Source organism: Physeter macrocephalus, chromosome 13 (assembly GCF_002837175.3).
Source record: "Physeter macrocephalus isolate SW-GA chromosome 13, ASM283717v5, whole genome shotgun sequence".
Lineage (NCBI taxonomy): Eukaryota > Metazoa > Chordata > Mammalia > Artiodactyla > Physeteridae > Physeter > Physeter macrocephalus.
The window spans coordinates 6,136,579-6,157,565 of NC_041226.1; the positions used below are offsets into that span (position 1 = coordinate 6,136,579).

Below are 20,987 nucleotides of genomic sequence, written 5' to 3' on the forward strand. Positions count from 1 at the left end.
TGGGGCAGAAAATGAGAGGATATGGTCGATTTTATTGGATTTTTATTTGGACTTCACCACCATCTTGAGATTTCATAATTCTACCTCAGTCACTTATTTTTCCTGGTCTTGGGCTGTGTCCAAGTGGCTCAGTCAAGAGTATATTCATTCTGATTATTTTTGAGGATTTATGTAGTTGTACTCAATGCCTGGTGACACAGTAATTTGTTTGGTATGGAGCCTAGAGTGTCGGGAAACGCTCTCTCTGAAGGAATGACCTGGACATTTAATTGGCAGGTACCACCAAGGGTTAAGGGTGAAATTCCTAGGAACACGCTAGGTGAACACAGGGCTTGGGGCAAGGTCTAAAGAAAGATGTGACACTCCCGACTTCCAACAAATCCACCACAAGTGGCTTCTGTCCCAACCACATGTAAATGTTTCCTATAATCAAGGTCCCCTGGTGTCTAATGACAAAAATGTCTCTAGAAGGGAAATGTGAAACACCAGGGCTTGAAGATATCAAGAGTTTCTTCCATCAAATTTTCAAGTAGCTGGAAGGAGAATGGATAAGAGTTAAGTCACTCTTCTCTAAACTCTTGCCCTGTGGTCCCAATCAGCTGTTCTCCATCCCCACCCCCGCCCCATGATGGAGAGAACAGTCTCCCCTTCATGCCTCAGCCTTAGAAGAAGCACAGCACCAGGCTGTAGAGGGGTCTGTTTCCCAAGGAAAACTCCAACCAACCATGTCGTCAGTGTCTATTTTAAATCCTAGCAATATTCGTTTCCTCTTTTTCACAACTTCATCAAAATGAAAAAAAAAAAAAAAAAAATCCAGCAAAACCTGACCTTGTATTAGATGTTTGATGAAGCTGTATGCAGAGAGGCCAGAGAATTCCTAGGAATTCTTTACAGAGGATCGTTTGAAGTAGAATTCTGCAAATACAGGTCAGCCTCAAACTGCTGCCACTTTAGGAAACCCACCTGGGCTTCCAGACGCGTAATCCAAAGGCTGAGAGTCCAAACTCTGTTCACCCCAACGTGTTCATCTGTCTCCTGGGCAGATACATCAGGCAATGATGTGAGAAGGATGGCAAACAAGATCTACCACCCAACCTGTCTGCAATGGCTGCTTCCTGGGGGTACAAGGTGTCTAGTACACTTTCTTCTCAACAACTCTGGGCTCAAGCGGCATCAGCCTTAGTCCCTGAGACCAAAACTCTGGGAAGCAATTCTTACGGGAGTATTTGTGCTAGAATAAGCAGAGGTTTCAGAAAGTAAGTGGGAGAAGCCATGCACTGAGGATAGAGATGAAGTGAGTAGGGGAGGTGAGGGGAGCAGCTTTTCCAGTGGGCAGACGGAGGGGTGATAAGTACCTGTTGAAACGGACTTTTAAAACCAGACAAGACCCTGGACAGTAACCAAGCAATAACAGATAATATCATAAACTTGCTAAGAAAGCCAGACCTAAAGAACTTGGCCAACCTATGGCTAAGTGGTCTTTCTTTTTTTTTAAGTCGGTTTCTTTGTTGTTGGTTTTTTTCTTTTTTCTTCCTACAAAATGTCAACTGTTTTAGCCTGCTTTTCCTCAGAGGAGAATTCTGATGAATGGAAAAAATAGTTTCTCTTGAAAGTTTCTCCCACAAAAATACGACATTGATGCCACTGAAAATGTTTCAGAGGCTCTGAAAATCTGTTCAGGCTCTCTCTCTCTCCCCATCATGGTTCTGACCTGCATGGGAGGCGGCGTGTTGACAAGGCAGCCAGTGATGCAACTGAAAGCACAGAGACCTCCTCCTCTCACTTTGGGCTGGGGGTCTGACACCCTTCGTGCATCCCTTCCTTAGAACTGTTTTCACCACCCGGGAGAAAGTGCAGATGGGGAGACTCTGAGTACATCTGCAGATCGCTACTCGTTTCCTCAACATCCCTGCTTGTTTCATGGCCGTGCTGATTGGACCTGCCACACGCTGTGGCAAACTGGGCAACAGGCAACCACTGCTCAGCCACTACGCAGCGAAGCAGTCCTGCCTCAGCATCCCGTGCACGCCCCGCGGTGCACTGGACCCGGGTAGGAGTCCAGTGGAGGTGGTGTTGGAGCAAAACGATCCACACCACCTCAGTAGGTTCTATTGCGGGGCTCAGTAAGGACCATTAGAGGGGTCCTCTTCACTGCCTGGAAAGACCCGCTGCTGGGCAATAGCTATTACTTTAAGAAGTTCAACCTGTACCTTTTAAAATCCTCATCGATCTATTGCAAGTCATGGTCCTAGAAAGGAACCAGGGGCCTCCAAAACCCTAAGATGCCGCAACTCTGCTCTTCGTACCTTCCACAGAACGGGAGGGCCCTGCGGGCGGCAGGTGTGTGACCCATGTCCACAGACGGACGCCATCTGCTGACTGCACCTCCTGGGTCACACCTATTTGTGGGAAACCCCATGTCAGGAATGTGAGGACTGTGTACTGCATAAACCCACACATTTTATGACGGGTTGTAGCCACATCAACTCGAGGAGAGGGGTTATTTCCACCACCACGTTCTCGCCAGGCCTCTGTTTCAGGAGTGGCGTGCAAAAAACACCATGGTGCTTACAATTGGTGCTGTTTTCTTACACACAAGTACAGAAATGACCTGTCTCAACCTGTTAAAACTGTAATAAGTTTACCTGTTTACACTTTAATAAGATTGAAACTTTTAAACTTATTGTACTGAGTTCCACAATAAGAAATACATTTCACTTCAGACCCATTAAATACATACACACGCTCATATGTATTTTACATATATGTGAGTATAATGTATATATGTTGCATATTTTATAAAATGGAAACAAAAGATTTTAAAAGTTTCACTAAATGCTTACCCTTACTTTTTGCAATATACTTGGATATTTTCCATTTTATTCTGTTTTTTTTGGGGGGGGGGGTGGCAGGGCGGGTGCCCCGCAGCTTGCGGGATCCTAGTTCCCCAAACAGGAATCCAAACCAGGCCCCCAGCAGTGAAAGCGCGGAGTCCTAACCACTAGACCGCCAGGGAATTCCCCTGCTTTATTTTTTTTTAATGCTGATGACAGACCACTAATTTGATTTCACAGCCCATTGATGGTTGGGATTTTTAAGAGCCCTGCTCATCTTGGTAAACAGAATGATGTCTCTTTCCCTTGCCACGTGAGCTGGAACGCAGCGGTCAAAGAGTCTGTGCCCAAACAAGTTCTGAGCCCATCAGGCAACGACACAAAGCTCTCTGGGATCGGGATTTGTTTCTGTAAGGCCTTATCACTCAGAAAAACACCCTGAAACCAATGTAACCTACCATTCCTCAAAAGAAAGAAAAAAACATTGAATTTGAAATTTAAAAGAATGTAATAACTGTATAATCTATATTCTCAAAGATTAACAGTTGGTCCATAGTTTGAAATCAATAGCTGAAACTGTAGCATAGCGGAAACAGTCTTAACCTTGGGATCTGACCTGGATTCTCACCCTGGCTTGTCATTTTATTCGCTCTGTCTTGAGCAGGTCCCAGCGGCTGTTTTCTCATACATACAATGGAAGAAATAATACCAAAGTGGTTTATCTCAGAGAGTTATGTAAAAGCCCTTCAGGAAAACCTGATGTGTTGAACAAGCGAGTATGTTGAATCCTTTTCAGAATATCTGCACCCTTAGTATTTTTACCTGTTGGAGATCCCCTAGCCACACAGAGCTTTTTCCCACTAAACACGTTTATGTGAAGGCACAATGATCATTCTCTCCCAGGATATCTGGGTTGTTAGAATTTCTACTACTTTTCAATTACATACGCAGTGTGTCTGATCATTTTTCTACCTGAAATTAAGCTGCTATGCAAATATCATTCATTTTATACATAAAGGAGAACCAAAGGAAGGAAAATCTGTTGTGAAAATGCTCCAACCCATTTGCTTGAATAGGCATAGAGAGAAAAGTAAACAACCAAGTAAAGAGAAGCAGAAGAGATGAGTTTCTTTTACAGGGAAGAACTAGAAGATATCCACTCAACCACAGAGCAGACTCCCATTTTTCTTTCCCTCTTCAATTAGAATGCTTCAAGAGAAGACATTATACTTAAAGAGCCCTGAAAGTCTCGGACCTGGAGAGGGGAAGGGTATAGGCTGACTTCAAAGCGTGGGGAACTCAACAGGCTAAGTTCAAGGTCTTCTTAACTAAATTAGAGACACTGACAAAGTATTAAATACTTTGGAGATGCCATTAAAATCTCTTCTGGTTAGTTTCCTTACTTTACAGGCAAAAACTCATATATTAAAATACTAATTGCAATGAAATCCTCTAACTTAGAAAAGGCTGATCTGGAGCCAATTTCTTGTCTATACCAAAAGGTCAGAAAAGAAACGCAGGGCTTCCCTGGTGGCACAGTGGTTGCGCGTCCGCCTGCCGATGCAGGGGAACCGGGTTCGCGCCCCAGTCCGGAAGGATCCCGCATGCCGCGGAGCGGCTGGGCCCGTGAGCCATGGCCACTGAGCCTGCAAGTCCGGAGCCTGTGCTCCGCAACGGGAGAGGCCACAACAGAGGGAGGCCCGCATACCACAAAAAAAAAAAAAAAAAAAAAAAAAAAAAAAGAAAAGAAAAGAAATGCAAATGTGTTCCTTTTTCTCTGCAAGGTGGAAGAACACTACCTAAGTAGCCCTGGCATTACCACTCAGCTAACATCTTTTTGTTTTGTAATTAGTAAAAGCATCGAGGAGTACTTTTTGTTTTTCCTTATGACCCAGAATTTTGTAGCTATAATTGCTGGGGTATTCCACTCATTTTCCCAAAAGCAATTTTTTAAAAGTGTATGTAGCATTTTTCAGTTACTCTCATTCAACAGCCATTTATCAAGATCAAGCCAAGGGTGGGAATTTCCTGGCGGTCCAGTGGTTAAGACTTCGCCTTCCAATGCAGGGGGTGCAGGCTGGGGAACTAAGATCCCACATGCCTTGCGGCCAAAAAACCAAAACAGAAAAACAGAAGCAGTATTGTAACAAATTCAATAAAACTTTAAAAATGGTCCACATCAAAAAAAATTCTTAAAAAAAAAAAAAAAAGATCAAGCCAAGGGTATATCAGGAGAGGAAGATGATTGTCTTAGAATCAGTGTCGTTTAGTGAGACAAGGCTCTACTTGGCTATGGGACCTGGGACCAGTTGCCCAGGTGCCCCTGCAGAACTCAAGGGTCACTTTCCCTCCTCCCTTCCACCACGACCCTCCAGCTCACCAAGGTGGATTGAATCCCTCCAATGCATCTTCCCACAGCTATGACAAGGGCGACCGTGGCAGCAGCCCTACCCAGTGTTCCTGCCTCAGTCTTGCCTCCTCTGGTCTCCTCCCGCCACCGAGAATCTGAAGGGAAAAATCTGACCACCTTCCTCTGTTGCTAACCCTTTTCCCCTGCTCCCCATGTAGCCTCAAGTGAAGTGGATTTTAGGACCTTTGCTTGTAAAATAGGGAGAAGAAAGCTTCACGGGATTGTTGTGAGAATCGAACAGCAGAATGTAAATAAAACCATTTGTTTAAATGAAAAGAAACCACGAATGTAAGAAGTTATTATATTAAGGGAAATTTAAACTTACCAGTAATTTAAATTTACCAGTAATTTAAATCCCAGGTCCCATAGCCAAGTAGAGCCTTGTCTCACGAAAATACACTGATTCTAAGACAATCATCTTCCTCTCCTGATATACCCTTGGCTTGATCTTTCTAAGAATTTTTTTTGGATGTGGACCATTTTTAAAGTCTTTATTGAATTTGTTACAATATTGCTGTTTTATGTTTCGGGTTTTTTTTTTTTTTTTTGCTGTACGCGGGCCTCTCACTGTTGTGGCCTCTCCCGTTGGGGAGCACAGGCTCCGGACGCGCAGGCTCAGCGGCCACGGCTCACGGGCCCAGCCGCTCCGCGGCGTGTGGGATCTTCCCGGACCGGGGCACGAACCTGCGTCCCCTGCATCGGCAGGCGGATTCTCAACCACTGCGCCACCAGGGAAGCACTATGTTTTGGTTCTTCAAGTAGTTATATTTTGGTTTTTAAAGTAAAGTAGTTAAATGTAGTTACTTGAGTAATTAAATTAAAAATGTATTTACTTGAGTAAATAAATTGAAATTAATGCATTATGTCAGGGGTTTGGTAGATTTCTACAAGCTGTAATGATAAAGTGGTGATATTGATTTTTCTGTACATTACATATACATATCAGATGTTATGTCCAAATCAGTGCTCAGGTGGGAACCATCTAAATAATAGTTTGCTTATAATCCACATGCACGGTTTGGTATCATGCAGACAAAGCTATACAGCCCTGATTCTTTTTCTCAGAACCCTATCAGACTACAAATCTATGCCTTTTCAAAAGAGGTGTCTAATAGTGTTTCTCATCATTATAGAAAACCAAAATGAAACGCCGACACATCTGCAGATGCTTACGGGGAGGGGGGGGGGCAGAAATCGTCCAAACAATAAACATGTTCTAAAGTAAACATTCAACAATAATAAATAAGTGATAACCAGTTGACATCTAGTAAGTAGTCACAGCTGTGTATTAGGAACTGGTTGGGGTTATTAGTCCCAGAGACAATCCTGAGTCACAAGAGACCAGACCAGTTTTGTGCCCCTGAATAAAATTAAACCTGTAATGTTGTAAATATTCAATAATAATGGAAGCCTGAGACCAAATCTTCTCAGACACAAAATTAGTAAAAGAATGAAAATAGGAAATGCATAAAATGTTAGGATACTTGGAAAAGTTACAGCTGCTTAATGAATTATATCATAGCTAACTCGGATCTTAGTAAAGTGTGATTATGAGACCAATATCACTCTACCGGGAAACAGACAACAAAATCCATGTTACTATTCAGAACAGTACAGTTACAGGCACCTAGCAAGCGTTCCCTAAATATTTGCTAACCAAATTAACTAACAAACAAAGAACATTCAGGTGCTCTCTTATGATCACTATTATTGATTCAAATATCTTTTGTTATTAGTGCTATTTAAAAGTCACATCTCATAAAGAGTTTCCCAATGAACGCATATAATATTCATAGTATTCCAATAATAATGCCCTATGAAACACAATCAGTGCATTTTGATATCCCTCCCTCTCCAAGAACACAGTCTTTGAAATGGAGAATTTCCTTCTACCCAACCAAATTGTGCAGGAGTTTTGAGATACTAGGACTTGTACCTTTATGCTAATGTTTGTGGGCGACTACCAGAGAGCAGACAGGATACATACATGACACCGCGGCCAGTACTCACCCCGCCAGCCTCATACCAGACAGCGATAATTAGTGATGCTGCCGTTTCCTACTTGGCCTGAAATTCATCCTCAGTGTCAATTTCAACAGAGTATCTCACACAGCCCTGTTAATCGCTTCGTGTATTCATTTGACAAATATTACTGAATTCTTGCTACGAGCCAGGCACTGTACCCGGGAGGCACTTTGCAGATAAAAGTAATTAAGGCAGACATGGACCTTGCCCTCACAGGGCTTAGAATGACTATTGATTTGACACCCAAAGCGATCGTTACTTGTCAGATCTGCTCTATTGTATAGTGGAAGTGGAGATAATTCTAAATAGCTAAGTTTCTCTTCTGTTTTCAAAGGGGGTTAAAGTTGACAGGTTCTGCACACCTACCTACTGGCTCCATAACCCGTGAGGCCTACTGAGTAATGCAGGAGCAAAAGATGAAAATAACCGAATGTTATTTCTTAGGGAAAAAAAGAGAAATGGTCTTCTTTTATTTATTTACGTGTTTGATTTGGAAGGTCAGACCAATAAACCCATAGGAGAAAGTTTTATAAGAATTTTAGTATAAATGAATTTCCCCCCCATTTCCCCTAGAGAGACAGGAATAAAAGCATTTTCTTTCCTCCACAAGCACCAGGAAGAACATAACCTACTATGTAGACCTAGAAAAAGAGAACGGATGTCTGAGCACGTGACTTTTTCCATCGCCACCGGCACATGTTGTGTCTGTGTCTCTCCCTTTCATCCTGCTCCCCCCGACCCCGCCCTCTCTTCCCTCTTGGAGAAGAAAGCTCTCTCTGCCTTCTCCAAGCCAAGATCCCTGGCCTCCTTCCTCCTCTTATTTTTAAGTGCGCTGGTTGCATTCCTATGGTGGCGATCAGCTAGGAAGTTGTCGCCTCCTCCAGTTCTCTGCCCACCCCACACCCTCCCCCCGGAAAAGCGCAAAATGTACAAACAGGAGTTTGGAGGAGCAGGATAGAAAAGTGGCTCAGGCAAAGCAGGCTGATACGAGCTAATATGTTACTGCCAATATCACACTACTGTTCTACTGTCTCTAAGACTAACCCTGACTCTGGAAAATTACATATTATGCTCAGGTAAAACACTGTCTAGTTGCCTTATTTCAAACTAGATTCCCACCAAAATGTTAAGTCTATGGTGCTGCCTTCAATGCAAAGACCCAGTTCTTTAACTCGCTGGGAGGAAGACCCAGGATGTGTGTTTAGGCTATTGACGCTGATGGTTGGTTGTTTTGTTTTTTTAACTTGAGCTTGTGCCTGAGGTGCCTACTAATTTTGCTCTATGTGTTAGAGCTCTAGCTCTAAGGCTAGAGTCTTGTGCAAGTTTTGGAAACTGGCTGGAACAAAACAAGGAAGAACAAAGTGACAAGTCATCTTCCTTATTATTCTTTCCAGGGATCCATTTCTACTGCTACTTTATATTTCTTTAAGGATTTCTTCCCTCTGAGTATTATTTCATTTCTTCATTCTCTAAGAAAGGAAAAAACTAAAAAATTTTACTACAAAAATTATAATCAGAACATGATTCATTTTTTGTCTTTCGCCCTTTTCACTATGCAATGGCATGTGCCCGCTCTTATATCTTTACAATACTCGCTTTGTGAACATGAAATAATACAGTGTCATTAACTGGAATTAATTTTGTAACCTTCAAGTGACATTAGCAACGTTACACTTATGAATTTAGTATAGAACAGTATTTTACAATTTCAACCTATCAGAGAATGCAATTGTGTTAAAGGACAAAAATCTTGCACTGTATTTTGGGCTTCTCAATAATTAAGAAATAGAACTAAAAGCTTGCCATTCATTTATTCATCCCACGATGTGCCAGACAGTATTCTAGGTGCCATGAATACAGTGGTGAACAAAATAGACAAGAGTCTCTCCCTTAAGGGAACATGCATGCAGTTGACTGACTGGTCCTTGAAAATTCTGGTTGAAACTGACACTCAGAAAATACATTAAAACGCACTCCACAAGTTTCAACAGCTAGGGCAGGCTCTTTCCTGGCCCACTTCTTTCACAGTCACTAGGAAAGCTCCCTTTCCAATGGATCAGGTGGATTTATGACCCACTGCAAAGTTAGAGCAAAGAGAATGTAGAAAATGGAAGTCTTACCATTAATAAATATGTAGATTGTAGATTCTGCTTTCTTTTTCTTGGAAGCAGGTGCAGAGAGATATTTGCAGCTGTAGAAGCCGGTGTGGTTTGCCTGAGCCGCGTTCAAAGTCAAAGTACTGCAGAACTGCTTGCCACTTCTTCCACAGGCAGATTTAGTTATGCTCAGCCTCCGGCTTTGGCTTTCCTTACTCACTGTTTCAGGCAAAGACCATGAATGGGCGCCCTCCCCTCTGCAATCACAGATAAGAAAACAAAACACAGTCAGTCATGGCTGGGGCCAGTTCTGACACTGTCATTTCTATCCTGATGTCTTTTCTTAAGTACAGTCACTTTCTTTACACAAAAGTAACGCATTTAGAAAACCTTTTAAACAACTCAAAATGTTTGGGACATCCCTTCCCGATTCCCTGTGAGTGAGTAATTCCCTCCCATCCCATGGATGAATGAATCACCCTCCAGGGGAAGCTGTATGCATGAGGTTTGCACTTGGCAGATGACGGAAGACCCCTGACGTCTACCTGTCTACTCTGGGGGGGGGCCACCTTTTTACTCTCCTAGGGAGTGGTTCTGCCTAAAGAAGAGCAATCCGATTGTCCCCAAACCAACACGGTCACTCACCTGCATTTGAGATACAGCGTCTGGCCTGCTTGCATCACGTGCTGGGTGCCTTTGAAACTCAGCTCAGGACCTTTCAATTTTGAACCTGAACTACATCCTGGAAAAAAAGTTTGTGAGATGTGTTATTTGCAAATTGCCCTCTCGACTTTTTTTAAAAGGTATACCTTTCCGTAAAAGGTAACTTTTCATCTTTAACTTATTTGCATAGGCAAAAAGGTACATCTGATACAAATTTATTTTAATTCACAAATTTTTTCTACTCCACGACTTCTTGTTCATGAATATTGTATATCCTACTATACCAAATGATCTAAATAATATTCAAAAGCCCATTAATTTAGAACATTAATAAATTCAATCATGATTCAAAGTGCAACCATATTAAAATATATAGTAACTTATTAAAAACCCTCAGGATTAAATGTCAATGTCATCCAAAATATATTTCTAATACTGAACTACCAACATGGGTCATCTGGTTATACAGGCCCGTCTGATCTTTTTCCTGAATACAAGGCATGGCACTTTTCCTGGATTCTAGACATAGTTCAGTCATTAGTTGAGCCGTGATATTCTGGGCGAGTCATTTCTCTTTCTGGTTTCCTCATTTGGAAAACTAATTATAGAATCAAAATCAGTTTTAGAAGCCACTTGGTTTGTCTTACATAATTTCCAACTTCCTTCTATAATGGAAGAGAAAAGAGGGAACTGTCTGCTCCTACGTGCCATCTGACAAGTACATTTCACGGGGATTGCTGTCAGACAATGAGATCAGCTATGCAAAAGTGTGCTATAATCAACACATCTCCCTATGACACAATACCTCCTCATGACACAGTATCTCCTCACGACACAGTATCTCCATACAACACAGTATCTCCATACGACGCAATATCTGCATACAACACGGTATCCATCCCGGGGACCAGCTATGAGACCCTGGCCAGGTCACCTTCTCCAGATCTCAGTTCTCTTATCTGTAAGATGGGAGACTGAACTGCATGACTTTGGTTCTCTGTCCATTTCTGACATCCCCAGGCCCACAATTCTTTGAGCCACTGGTGCCGTAGACGTTGAGTCTCTGCTAAAGCTCTCGACTTAGCAGAAGAGGTCTCTGATCAGAAGCTCTCCCCTCATCCCCTGCTCTCCCCCTCCTCCTGGTAAAAGCAGGAGATGGGGCTCAGGATTAGCAGGGGTAAGGGTCAGCAGGAGGGAGAAAAGATATTCTTGGAAGGAGGGAAGTTATGTATGCAGAGCCAATCTTAGGGAATATTTTCTACATAAAAAATACGTTTCTGAGTGGAATCCAAAGCAGAAGATTGGGATCTTAGACCACAGACCTGCATGTGTCAGACTCCACGGGGAAGTCTAGCAATGTCCCCTAGTGTTTCTCTCAGGTCCTAATATCGCAAAGAAAACTAGACTCAGTGAAAGATCTGCCCCGGAAGCTTAATCTCTCCACTTCCTGCCGGCATGCCTCGGCATTACTGGATGTGCTGCTCCTCGGCATCCTCACGTGTGAACCGGAAAGTCCACGGGCACAGCAGGGGGACTTGGTGCTCTGCTGTCTGGGTGGCGGGCACGCCACCTGGCATGTGGCAGACAGATGCCCCTGTCACCGACACCTAGCAGAATCACTCCCCTCCCCCACTCCCATCAGAGAACGTTTTGCTGGGTATGTAACTGCAAAGATGTTAGATGAACATTATCTGCTTTGCTGGTGTTGCTGATGATATTAATATTTTGAAAGTCACTTTTATATACAATAGGCCCCGGTATCAAATTATGATTGGAGCAAATGGCTCAATATTAACTAAATTTAAATTCGAAGGACCATCGAGCTCCCCTTGGTCTATCAAATCACCTCACAGAACAAGTCGACCCATTCAGGTACCTAAAGAAGAATTTTGTACTTTCCTCATGTTTATGAGTTTTCTGAAGTAACAGGGTAGCTCAAAATCAGTGATCCAGGAGAACACTACGTCTTTCAAAAGCCACAGCCAGCAATTAACAACGCCTGCCCTGAAAAATGTCCAGGCCAGAATCGTTTCTGCCCTTCTTTGCGGCATGGAGCTCCAGGGATTTAACTGAGCAATTGTTCGTGGGTTGGAAAAGGTCCACCCCAAGCTTCCTGTGGAAAATTCTGGCAATACTTGCAGGTATCTCTGTGGTTTGTGTGCACATAATGAGTTTTCCCATCCAGGAGAGGCCAAGGGGAAGATGCCTTCCTTCCCTGGTATGAGGTGATTCCTACTTTTTCCCCTTTTTTTGTTGCTATTTTGGTTTCCAAATTGTGTGACTCTTTCTCTATCCGTGCCCTAGAACACCAGTACTCCTGACCCTTGTCAGAGAGGATCTTAAACCTTGAAAGAACCACCCAGATCCCAGCAGAAAGAGATGCGTCATGTAGAGAAGATCCCTCAAAAAATAGGCCCACTGCACATTCCTCTCAGCAATCCCCACTCCAGCCTCCAACCAAAAGAAAACCACCGACCTGAGTGGTTAAATAAGACACTGAGAGAAAAATAGGATTATTGGAAAGCTTAGGGGGATAAATATTGAGAAAAATATTTTGCTATAGAATTTGTCTCCGCTGACATCATGAATTTTTCCCTTGGAACAAGGAAGCTAGATAAAAGTAGTTGATTGAAAGAAAGGAAAGGAGAGGTATCAGGAAACAGCATTTCGAAGTAACTGGACACTTTGGGACATCACATCCTTCAGTTAATAGGAAACTAGAATCTCATAAAGATGAACGGAAGTACCAAGACTACAGTTTAACAGGGAAACTAATAAAGAAAAAGGCAAGTGAGATATTTATTCCTCAACTGCTCTGAAATGTCATTAGGCCTTGAAACACTTCTTTGAAGCAGTCCAATGCCCATACACCCACTTGCGTAATGAATATTTAACACTTTTTGAGTGTCTCCTGCGTGTCAGACACTTTCCCCATCTCGGTGGTGATGTGTATAAGGACGTGAATATGCATACATCCAAGATCCGATATCTTCTTCCCACCATGAACAACTCTGTTCGCTCAGAGTCACATTGTCCACTTAGAAATAAATCCACAGGATACTTCATTTCGAAGGGTGGAGTGCTCCAACTTAACAATGATCCCCCATTGTGAAGCTCAGATGGGGGTCAGAACTTTCCACTGTTTGCCATGGTAGCCTAGAAGTCTCGTTGAAAAGAATCATTGTGCCCTCAGGAAACTAGGTGGTCCATGAGCTATTGTTTTCATCAAAGGCAACTACGATAGAATCGCGAGGGTCAAAGAGATCTCCTTATACCAGGAAAATTACTATTTAAATAAAACCAAACAAAAAACTCAATGCAATCAACATGAAAAGGCAGTCTACTGAACGGGAGAAAATATTTGCAAATCCTATGTCTGATAAGGGGTTAATATTCAAAATATATATTTAAAAGACCCACATACAACTCAATAGGACAAAACCAAAACACCCCATTTTTAAAATGGGCAGAGGATCTGAACAGACATTTTCCCCAAAGACAGACAGTCAACAGGTACACGAAAAGATACTCAACATCATTCATCATCAGGGAAATACAAATCAAAACCACAATGAGATATCACCTCACACATGGAATGACTATTATCAAAAAGACAAGAAATTAACAAGAATTGGGGAGGGTGTGGGAAAAAAGGAACCCTTGTGTACTGTTGGTGGGAATGTAAGTTGGTGCAGCCATTACAGAAAACAGAATGGATATTTCTCAAAAAGTTACAAATAGAACTATCACATGACCCAGCAATTCCACTTCTAGGTAGTTATCTGAAGGCAACGAAAACACTTAACTCGAAAAGATACGCACTCACATGTTCACTGCAGCATTATTTACAGTAGTCAAGACTAAGTGTCCATCGATAGATGAATAAAGATGTGGTATATATACACAATGGGATACTATTCAGCCATAAGAAAGAATGAAATCTTGCCATTTGCGTCAACATGGATGGACCTTGACGACATTTTGCTAAGTGAAATAAGTCAGAGAAAGACAAATACGGTATCATCTCACTTACATGTAGAATCCAAAAAAAAAAAAAAAAAACCCGAAACAAACTAAGTGTTGACATGAAAATGGGCTTTATCACATGCTTCTTTATTAGGAAAATCTATTAAGGTCAAGCACAGTGGGCTAATAGCATTAAAAAGCCAATATGTGTACGTGAACTTATGTGAACACTGACACTTTGTACTGTGCTTGTCTGAATATTTTCCCTCGCTGTTTGTCTGTTCTGTATTATTGGGTAGGTAGAAAGCGAACAGAGCTTTATGGCTCTTAAACAAACACCCCTTCTTTCCCCACATGATGAACCTCTGGGAGGAAGCCCATGCACAGACTGTTCTAAGATGTGGCTCTACATTTCCCACCTGTACTTCACTGGGCAAAATGGAATGCTTTCTGTGACCTCAATGGGAAGCCTGAGTAAAACTCCAAGTAAATAAAAAAGGCTTTATTTTGCAACCAAATCAAAGCCCAAATGATTGAGGTTCTTTCTTCAAACCTCTTCAAAGCTACCATGATGGACACTAAGAGAGAGAACACCCACCATAGGTCATTATGAACCAGACAGCCCGGCCCATGACTTTTAAGACTGAGGGCAGGCTCATATAAAGTTTGACTTAAAAGTTACCTTTAGAAAACTGCCTTTTTTTTTTGAATCTGAATAATAATAGTGTTCTGACCTGTTAAATGTAACTTCAAGACAAGGTCATTAGCTCCTCTTCCTTCTAGATGACACCTCCTCACCCCTACTATATTGAAATCAAAGGGCTGTTCTCGGTAAGAAAGGGGCATTATTCAAACAGGAATCATGAAACAGCTATGTTTTCCCATTTTTGATGGGGAATCATGAATCTCCCCAGCTCTGCTACTAACTAGCTCTGCTGTGGCCACGAGCAAGTTACCTTAAGCCTCAGATTCTTCATCTGCCAACAGAGGAGGCTGGACTTAGATTTTTACAATTCCTTCTGGCCTAAAAAGTCAGTGATTCTGAAATCCGCAGTGATTAATAACCATGTACAAGTTAGAAATCACATTATAAAATACTGAGAACTACTGGAAGAATAACCCATTTCAAAAATTGACAAAGTATCTGAATAGACATTTTCCCAAGGAAGAAATATAAATGGCCAGCAAGCACATGAAAAGATGCTGGACATCATAAGCCATCAGGAAAGTGCAAATCAAAATCACAGTGAGATACCAACTTCACACCCACTAGGATAGCTTCAATAAAAAAGACAAGAACAAGTTCTGATGAGGATGTGAAGAAACAGGAGCCCTCATATATTGCTGGTAGTATTGTAAAATGGTCCAACTGCTTTGGAAAACAGACTGCAGTTCTTCAAATGGTTAAACATAGAGTTAAACAGATGGCTCAGCAGTTCCACTCCTAGGTATCTACCCAAGAGAACCAAAAACATACGTCCAAATAAACACTTGTACACAAATGTCTGTAGCGGCATTATTTGTGATAGCCAAAAAGTGGAAACCACCCAAATGATGGGTGGATAAACAAATGTAGTCGATCCATACGATGGAATATTATTTGGCAATAAAAAGAAATGAAGTATGGATATATGCTACAACATAGATGACCCTGGAAAACACTGTGCTAGTGAACACAGAGGTAAGGCCATGTAGGAACACAGAGAGAAGACAGCTGTCTACAAGCCATGGAGAGAGGCCTCAGGAGAAACCAAAACTGATGACACCTTGAGCTTAGACTTCCTGCTTCCAGAACCGTGAGAAAATAATATTCTCTTGTTTAAAAACCAAAAAGAAGCCAGTCACAAAAGGCCACATGCTGTATGATTCCGTTTATACGACACGTCCAGAATAGGCAAATCCGTAAGAGAGAAAATAAGAGTAGAGGTTGGCAGGGGCTTGGGGGAGAAAGGAGCAGAAGTGAGTAACAGGAGTTTCTTTTGGGGGTGAAAATGTTCTAATATTAGACAGTGATGACGGTTGCACAACTCTTGTGACTATACTAAAAATCACTGACTTATACAATTTAAAATGGTGAGTTTCGTGGTATGTGAATCTTATCTCAATAAAGCTGTTTTAAAAACAAAACTTATGACTAAACTTATCAGAGTCAAGTTGCATATTGAGCTATTTTGAACTTTGTCGCTACATACAACCTCATCAGTGTTAGATTTTTATACTTTTAATTGTTTCTCCAGCTTAAAGCTTTAGAAGGCTGATTTTAGAGAGAGAATTTTTACTTTGTGTTCAATAACTTCATTACTTATGTATTAGAAGATTTACAAACATATTGCAGAAAACTCACTGTTCCCCCAAATTGCAATCTTTTAAATTTAATGTTAATTTAAAATCACTTCCAATTGCATATTTTGAATGTTACCTATTTAAATTGGAATTTTAACAAATTGAGTCACGTCAAAAATTATGTTGCTAGAGCTCTTGGAAGAAATCTGTGGTATTTCCTTTAATATTAAAATTATTGATTTCTAATGGATTTGGTTTTAATGCACAGCTTTGTATATCAGGTCTCTTTCAAACGAGAGGCATCTGTCTTTGATTTTACATACCACGTTTTCAATACTACATAATCCTACATGATAAATGACCTCTTTATCTAAATATAAATCCCCAAGTATCATGTTTCTAAAATTTGATGTTAAGACCCCGAGTCTTTACTAAGGTTGTGTGAGGTTAATTAAACATAATTCATAATAAAAGAAGACTTTCTTTCCTCAAGATGTAGCTTATTAAACGCTTAAGTCTCATAGACTAAACCTCATGGAATCTTTTTGGTCGGTGGCAAGGGTGGGAAAAAGGTTAAGAATGCAAATGAACCAAATTTCCAGAAACTTCCCAAACTTTTGTTTGAGATGCTAATACCTACAGGGCTCTAATAATTAATAAGAAGTTAACTCTTGGTCTTAACTTCTGTGTCGTGCCTCTATTAAAGTATCTGTCAGATAATATGAAGAGTCCCTTACAACTGAACACAGTTCGGTTAGAATGACTCTCTTAAATGAAGACTACACCACCAACGCAGGGGACAGGTACCACACTCTACTGGAAAACATCCTAACGTACATTTTTCCCTCACTTCTCGCATGATGGGAAAAGACCAGAGAGCTCCTGTGCCGTCTACCAGCGGACTAAAGCAAAGGTGGGAAAGCCACGGGAGGTGGTACGACAGCAGCATAACTCAAGCAAGTCCCACAATGAGAAGCGACATTCGTTTTTTAAATGTTATTTTCCTCCCAGAACAACTGGCCTTAAATCAAGGAAGGATCTAGAGAAATGAAAGGACGTTTACGTAAAGACATGCACACATACACTGCTGCCTACAGGGAACGTGCTTTCCTCCCTGGGAAGTTTGTTTTAGGAGCGGTGGAAGGTGGGTTTAGAAATGAGAGGGGGCATGTACATTCTCTCCGGCGCAGGGAAACCTCTTTCCAGGAAACCTCTTTCCACGCTTGGACTCAGAAACTGACATGCACTCGGCAAGAGCATGAAGCTCTGACTCACTGCTGACTAATCCCTTGTGGAGATAAGATTGTGACTTTCAGATGGACAGATGTAGGATATTTTAGATTATGATAACTGTGCTCTTGGTCCTGGGTCCACAAAGGATGGAACCGTTAGGTAGCTGCTTCCAGCAGGAATACACCTAATTTGTAGCAAGTTGCTAATCCCAGAGACTTGCTATTTTCTTTCTCAACTTGTTATTATCAAAGGGACCCACAAAAAAGAATTCACTGGTTTCTTGCTTCAGAGTTTCTGCTATCCCAAGTAATCCCCAAATCATCAGATCCAAACTAGTAAGCACCTGATCTCCATGCCTTAAGAGAAAATTCAAAAGTCATTTATATAGCGTTTATGTCTTGAATTCAGGTGTAAAAAAACAAGCGAAAAAATTGCTTAATTCCAGCAGTGACAGTTGGCACAGCCCTAAACATATGTTTACTTGAATAATTTGCTTGTTTTAAAGCTTACAATTCACACTGTCGGTCAACAAAATCCACCAACAGCTTTCCAGTGCAGCGCACAGAGGACACCGTGGTATTAGCCCCTGAAGTGACTATGGTCTTGGTTCCATCCCTGCATGGGTGATGGACTTCACTCATTTTTCCTTAAACTCGATAAAGGTTATTGAAAAGGAAAAAAATCTGTGTGGTTTAAGATGTTTACCAAGAGGAAAGTCCTCTACTGACATCGGCATTCCTAGTGTCAACGTTTACGAGGGGCACGTCTTCAGGGTACCTCTCTGAGCTTTTTCCTTGACACTGGCTTCTCGGAGGGTCATGGTTTAACAGGGCACGTTCATTTATCATCGGGCCTGTCACTGGCTACCATCAGGAGCCTACCCTCCAAGTGACCTGTACCCAGGAACAGCTCCTTTTCATGTGACATCAGAGTTAATTAAGGTTGGTCAGTGAGAAATCTCCTGCCGACCGAGGAGTTACCTTTTTACCCCCCAAACGCTCTACTCCCACACCGATGTCCTTTTATTGAATGAGTTCACAAGCCACCTCCATAGAACTGTCTAACAAGATGTCATTTCAATTTACCATACGATGTCAAGGGAGTTATCTGAGCGGCTTGGAGCAAGGGTCAAGATCTGGTTGACAGGGCACGAGACATAGCTCACAAAGCATTCAGTAGAGAAGAGGGTAGGCTTTCCTCTGCTTACACAAAAGGAGATGAACAGAACCAGTGCACTTTATACCCTAAAAATGCAAAGAGGAAGGTTTTGGATATTAGGGAGGGCTCGGCACGGCTGTTTCTCTACCAGTAGCAGGAAACGCACTACATGTGAAGCAGACACCCTACCATCCTCTGTTCTTATCCAATGTTACTGTTCAGAGGACTGTGGGGAAACTGGACCTGATGACACCTCACACAGAAGGGCTTATAATCACCGCAGCACTATGCTATCATTCATGTCGATTTACAAGTTATTTCAGGCCAGAATATATTAACTTCCAGGTTATAAACACCTGAAAAAAAAGAACACTCCCGCAGAGATGCAATAAACACACATGCAATATACAAACACTTGGCTTACTGGAAGCAACCAGGGTTTTTCTGCTGTTGTTCATCTTTCATCTATCGGTGCATCCTATAGCATTTGGAGCAAGTTGCATCATTAGGCATAGCAGTCGTATTAATAAAATGTTTGAACTGCCCTAATATTAACCTTCTATCCTCTGAATTGTTTAGGATTACAAGTTTCAGTTCAGCCAAAGGTATCATCTGTATTCTTTTTTTTTTTTTTTTTTGCGGTACGCGGGCCTCTCCAGCTGCGGAGCACAGGCTCCGGACGCGCAGGCTCAGCGGCCATGGCTCACGGGCCCAGCCGCTCCGCGGCATGTGGGATCCTCCCAGACCGGGGCGCGAACCCGCGTCCCCTGCATCGGCAGGCGGACTCTCAACCACTGCGCCACCAGGGAAGCCCCTCTGTATTCTTTTTAAACAAACTATCACTAGTCTGGAAGCATAGGACAGTATGTAGGCAACCCAGAATTTAAAATCTCAAGTCTTCCCTATTCTACATGGCATTAGGATTATGCTTTGTTCTACCACAAAACATTTTACCACATACTCTGTATTACTGTTCAATGCCAAAGTTCCCGGCATCTATGGAGACAATGACAGCAGGGCCCCGGAATTCATGTTATTTACGTAGATCCCTCTGGGTTCCGTTAAAAGGAAGGCATCACAGAGAAGACCTAGGAAATATTTCATCGATTCAATAAAGGAGCTTGCCATAGAATGGATAAAGTATAAGAACAGGAATTAGAACTTTAAATTTTAGTTGAGCCGTTGTGTATAACCCTGTCATGTAACACTGATAATCCTCAGGTTCACAAACAATTCTTTCTGGAAAAAACTGAATATATCGTGGACCTGTATGTTGGAATGTTATAAAGTAACCATAAAAATATTTATCAGGCCAAAGTTTTAATTTTGAATCCAACATTATGCCTTAAAAATTTTGTACCATGAAATGAAGAAAGGCTGGCAAGTAGGCAGGCAGGAAAGCGTGTACCTTAAACTCTAGCTATCCATGCAAGAAAAGGACGAAAACGTTATTATCCCTAACTCAAATTTTGGTCTATTCTTTTTATATTGTATATTCTTCAACTTTCTAACCTATTACAAATAATGACACAACCCCACTTGCTTTGCATATAAAAATACGGGAGAAATAAAATGATAGGAAGGCTGAGTGTGATAAAGTCCTGATGTTAATTTCAAGCTTATTCTGATAGTTTCTGGAGTCTAAACTACATAGAACACATTCTTCCGGAGTACTTTAGACTGTCTATAAAGGAGGTGCCTTATAAATTCACTCACTGAAAGTTGAGAGATCTCCGTCTTTGTTACCAATAACATATACAAACCCTCTGACCCTTGAGATTTAAATAGCCAAGAGAGTGCAATAAAGTTATCCATCATAGGGGAATTGAGGTTTTGAAAGCTGCGTTAGCATACTTTCTAAGGCTCATTAAACACTGTCCTTGACCACTGTGTTTCTATTGTCAAAATCAGTTTCCTTCTAAATTAAACAATTTGGAATACAATTGCTTTTCATTACACATATTTTGGAGATTAATCCTGCACAGACAATGGGATGGGTGTGTTGACTGAACAGTTCTTTTAAATTCTGCTTTGCTTTAATTTTCATGTTTTCTTAACTCACTTAATTTACATAGTAAATATGGGTAATAGCTGGCCTGCATAAGATTTATTTATTTTTTTTTAAGTTTGTAAATTCTTAGATGGAATTAATGTTATACAAGTTTTGCTGACAGCCAAGGTTCTGGAAGGGAAAGGAACCAATTAAAAGGAGTATGCTCGGGCTTCCCTGGTGGCGCAATGGTTGAGAGTCCACCTGCCCATGCAGGGGACACAGGTTCGTGCCCCGGTCCGGGAAGATCCCACGTGCCGCGGAGCGGC

The 20,987-nt window shown here is 41.7% G+C and overlaps 1 protein-coding gene across 5 annotated transcripts in view; it reads right to left on the minus strand.

Moving 5' to 3' along the window:
• Positions 1–20,987, minus strand: part of FLT1 (fms related receptor tyrosine kinase 1) — a 178,628-nt gene that overhangs the window by 140,140 nt on the left and 17,501 nt on the right. For all 5 annotated transcript variants that reach the window (XM_028497903.2, XM_024125878.3, XM_024125880.3 and 2 more), the window contains exons 2-3: positions 10,011–10,107; positions 9,390–9,622 (exon numbers count right to left, since the gene is read on the minus strand). In XM_028497903.2, coding sequence (XP_028353704.1) covers positions 9,390–9,622; positions 10,011–10,107 — 330 coding nt within the window. The remainder of the gene's footprint in view (positions 1–9,389; positions 9,623–10,010; positions 10,108–20,987) is intronic.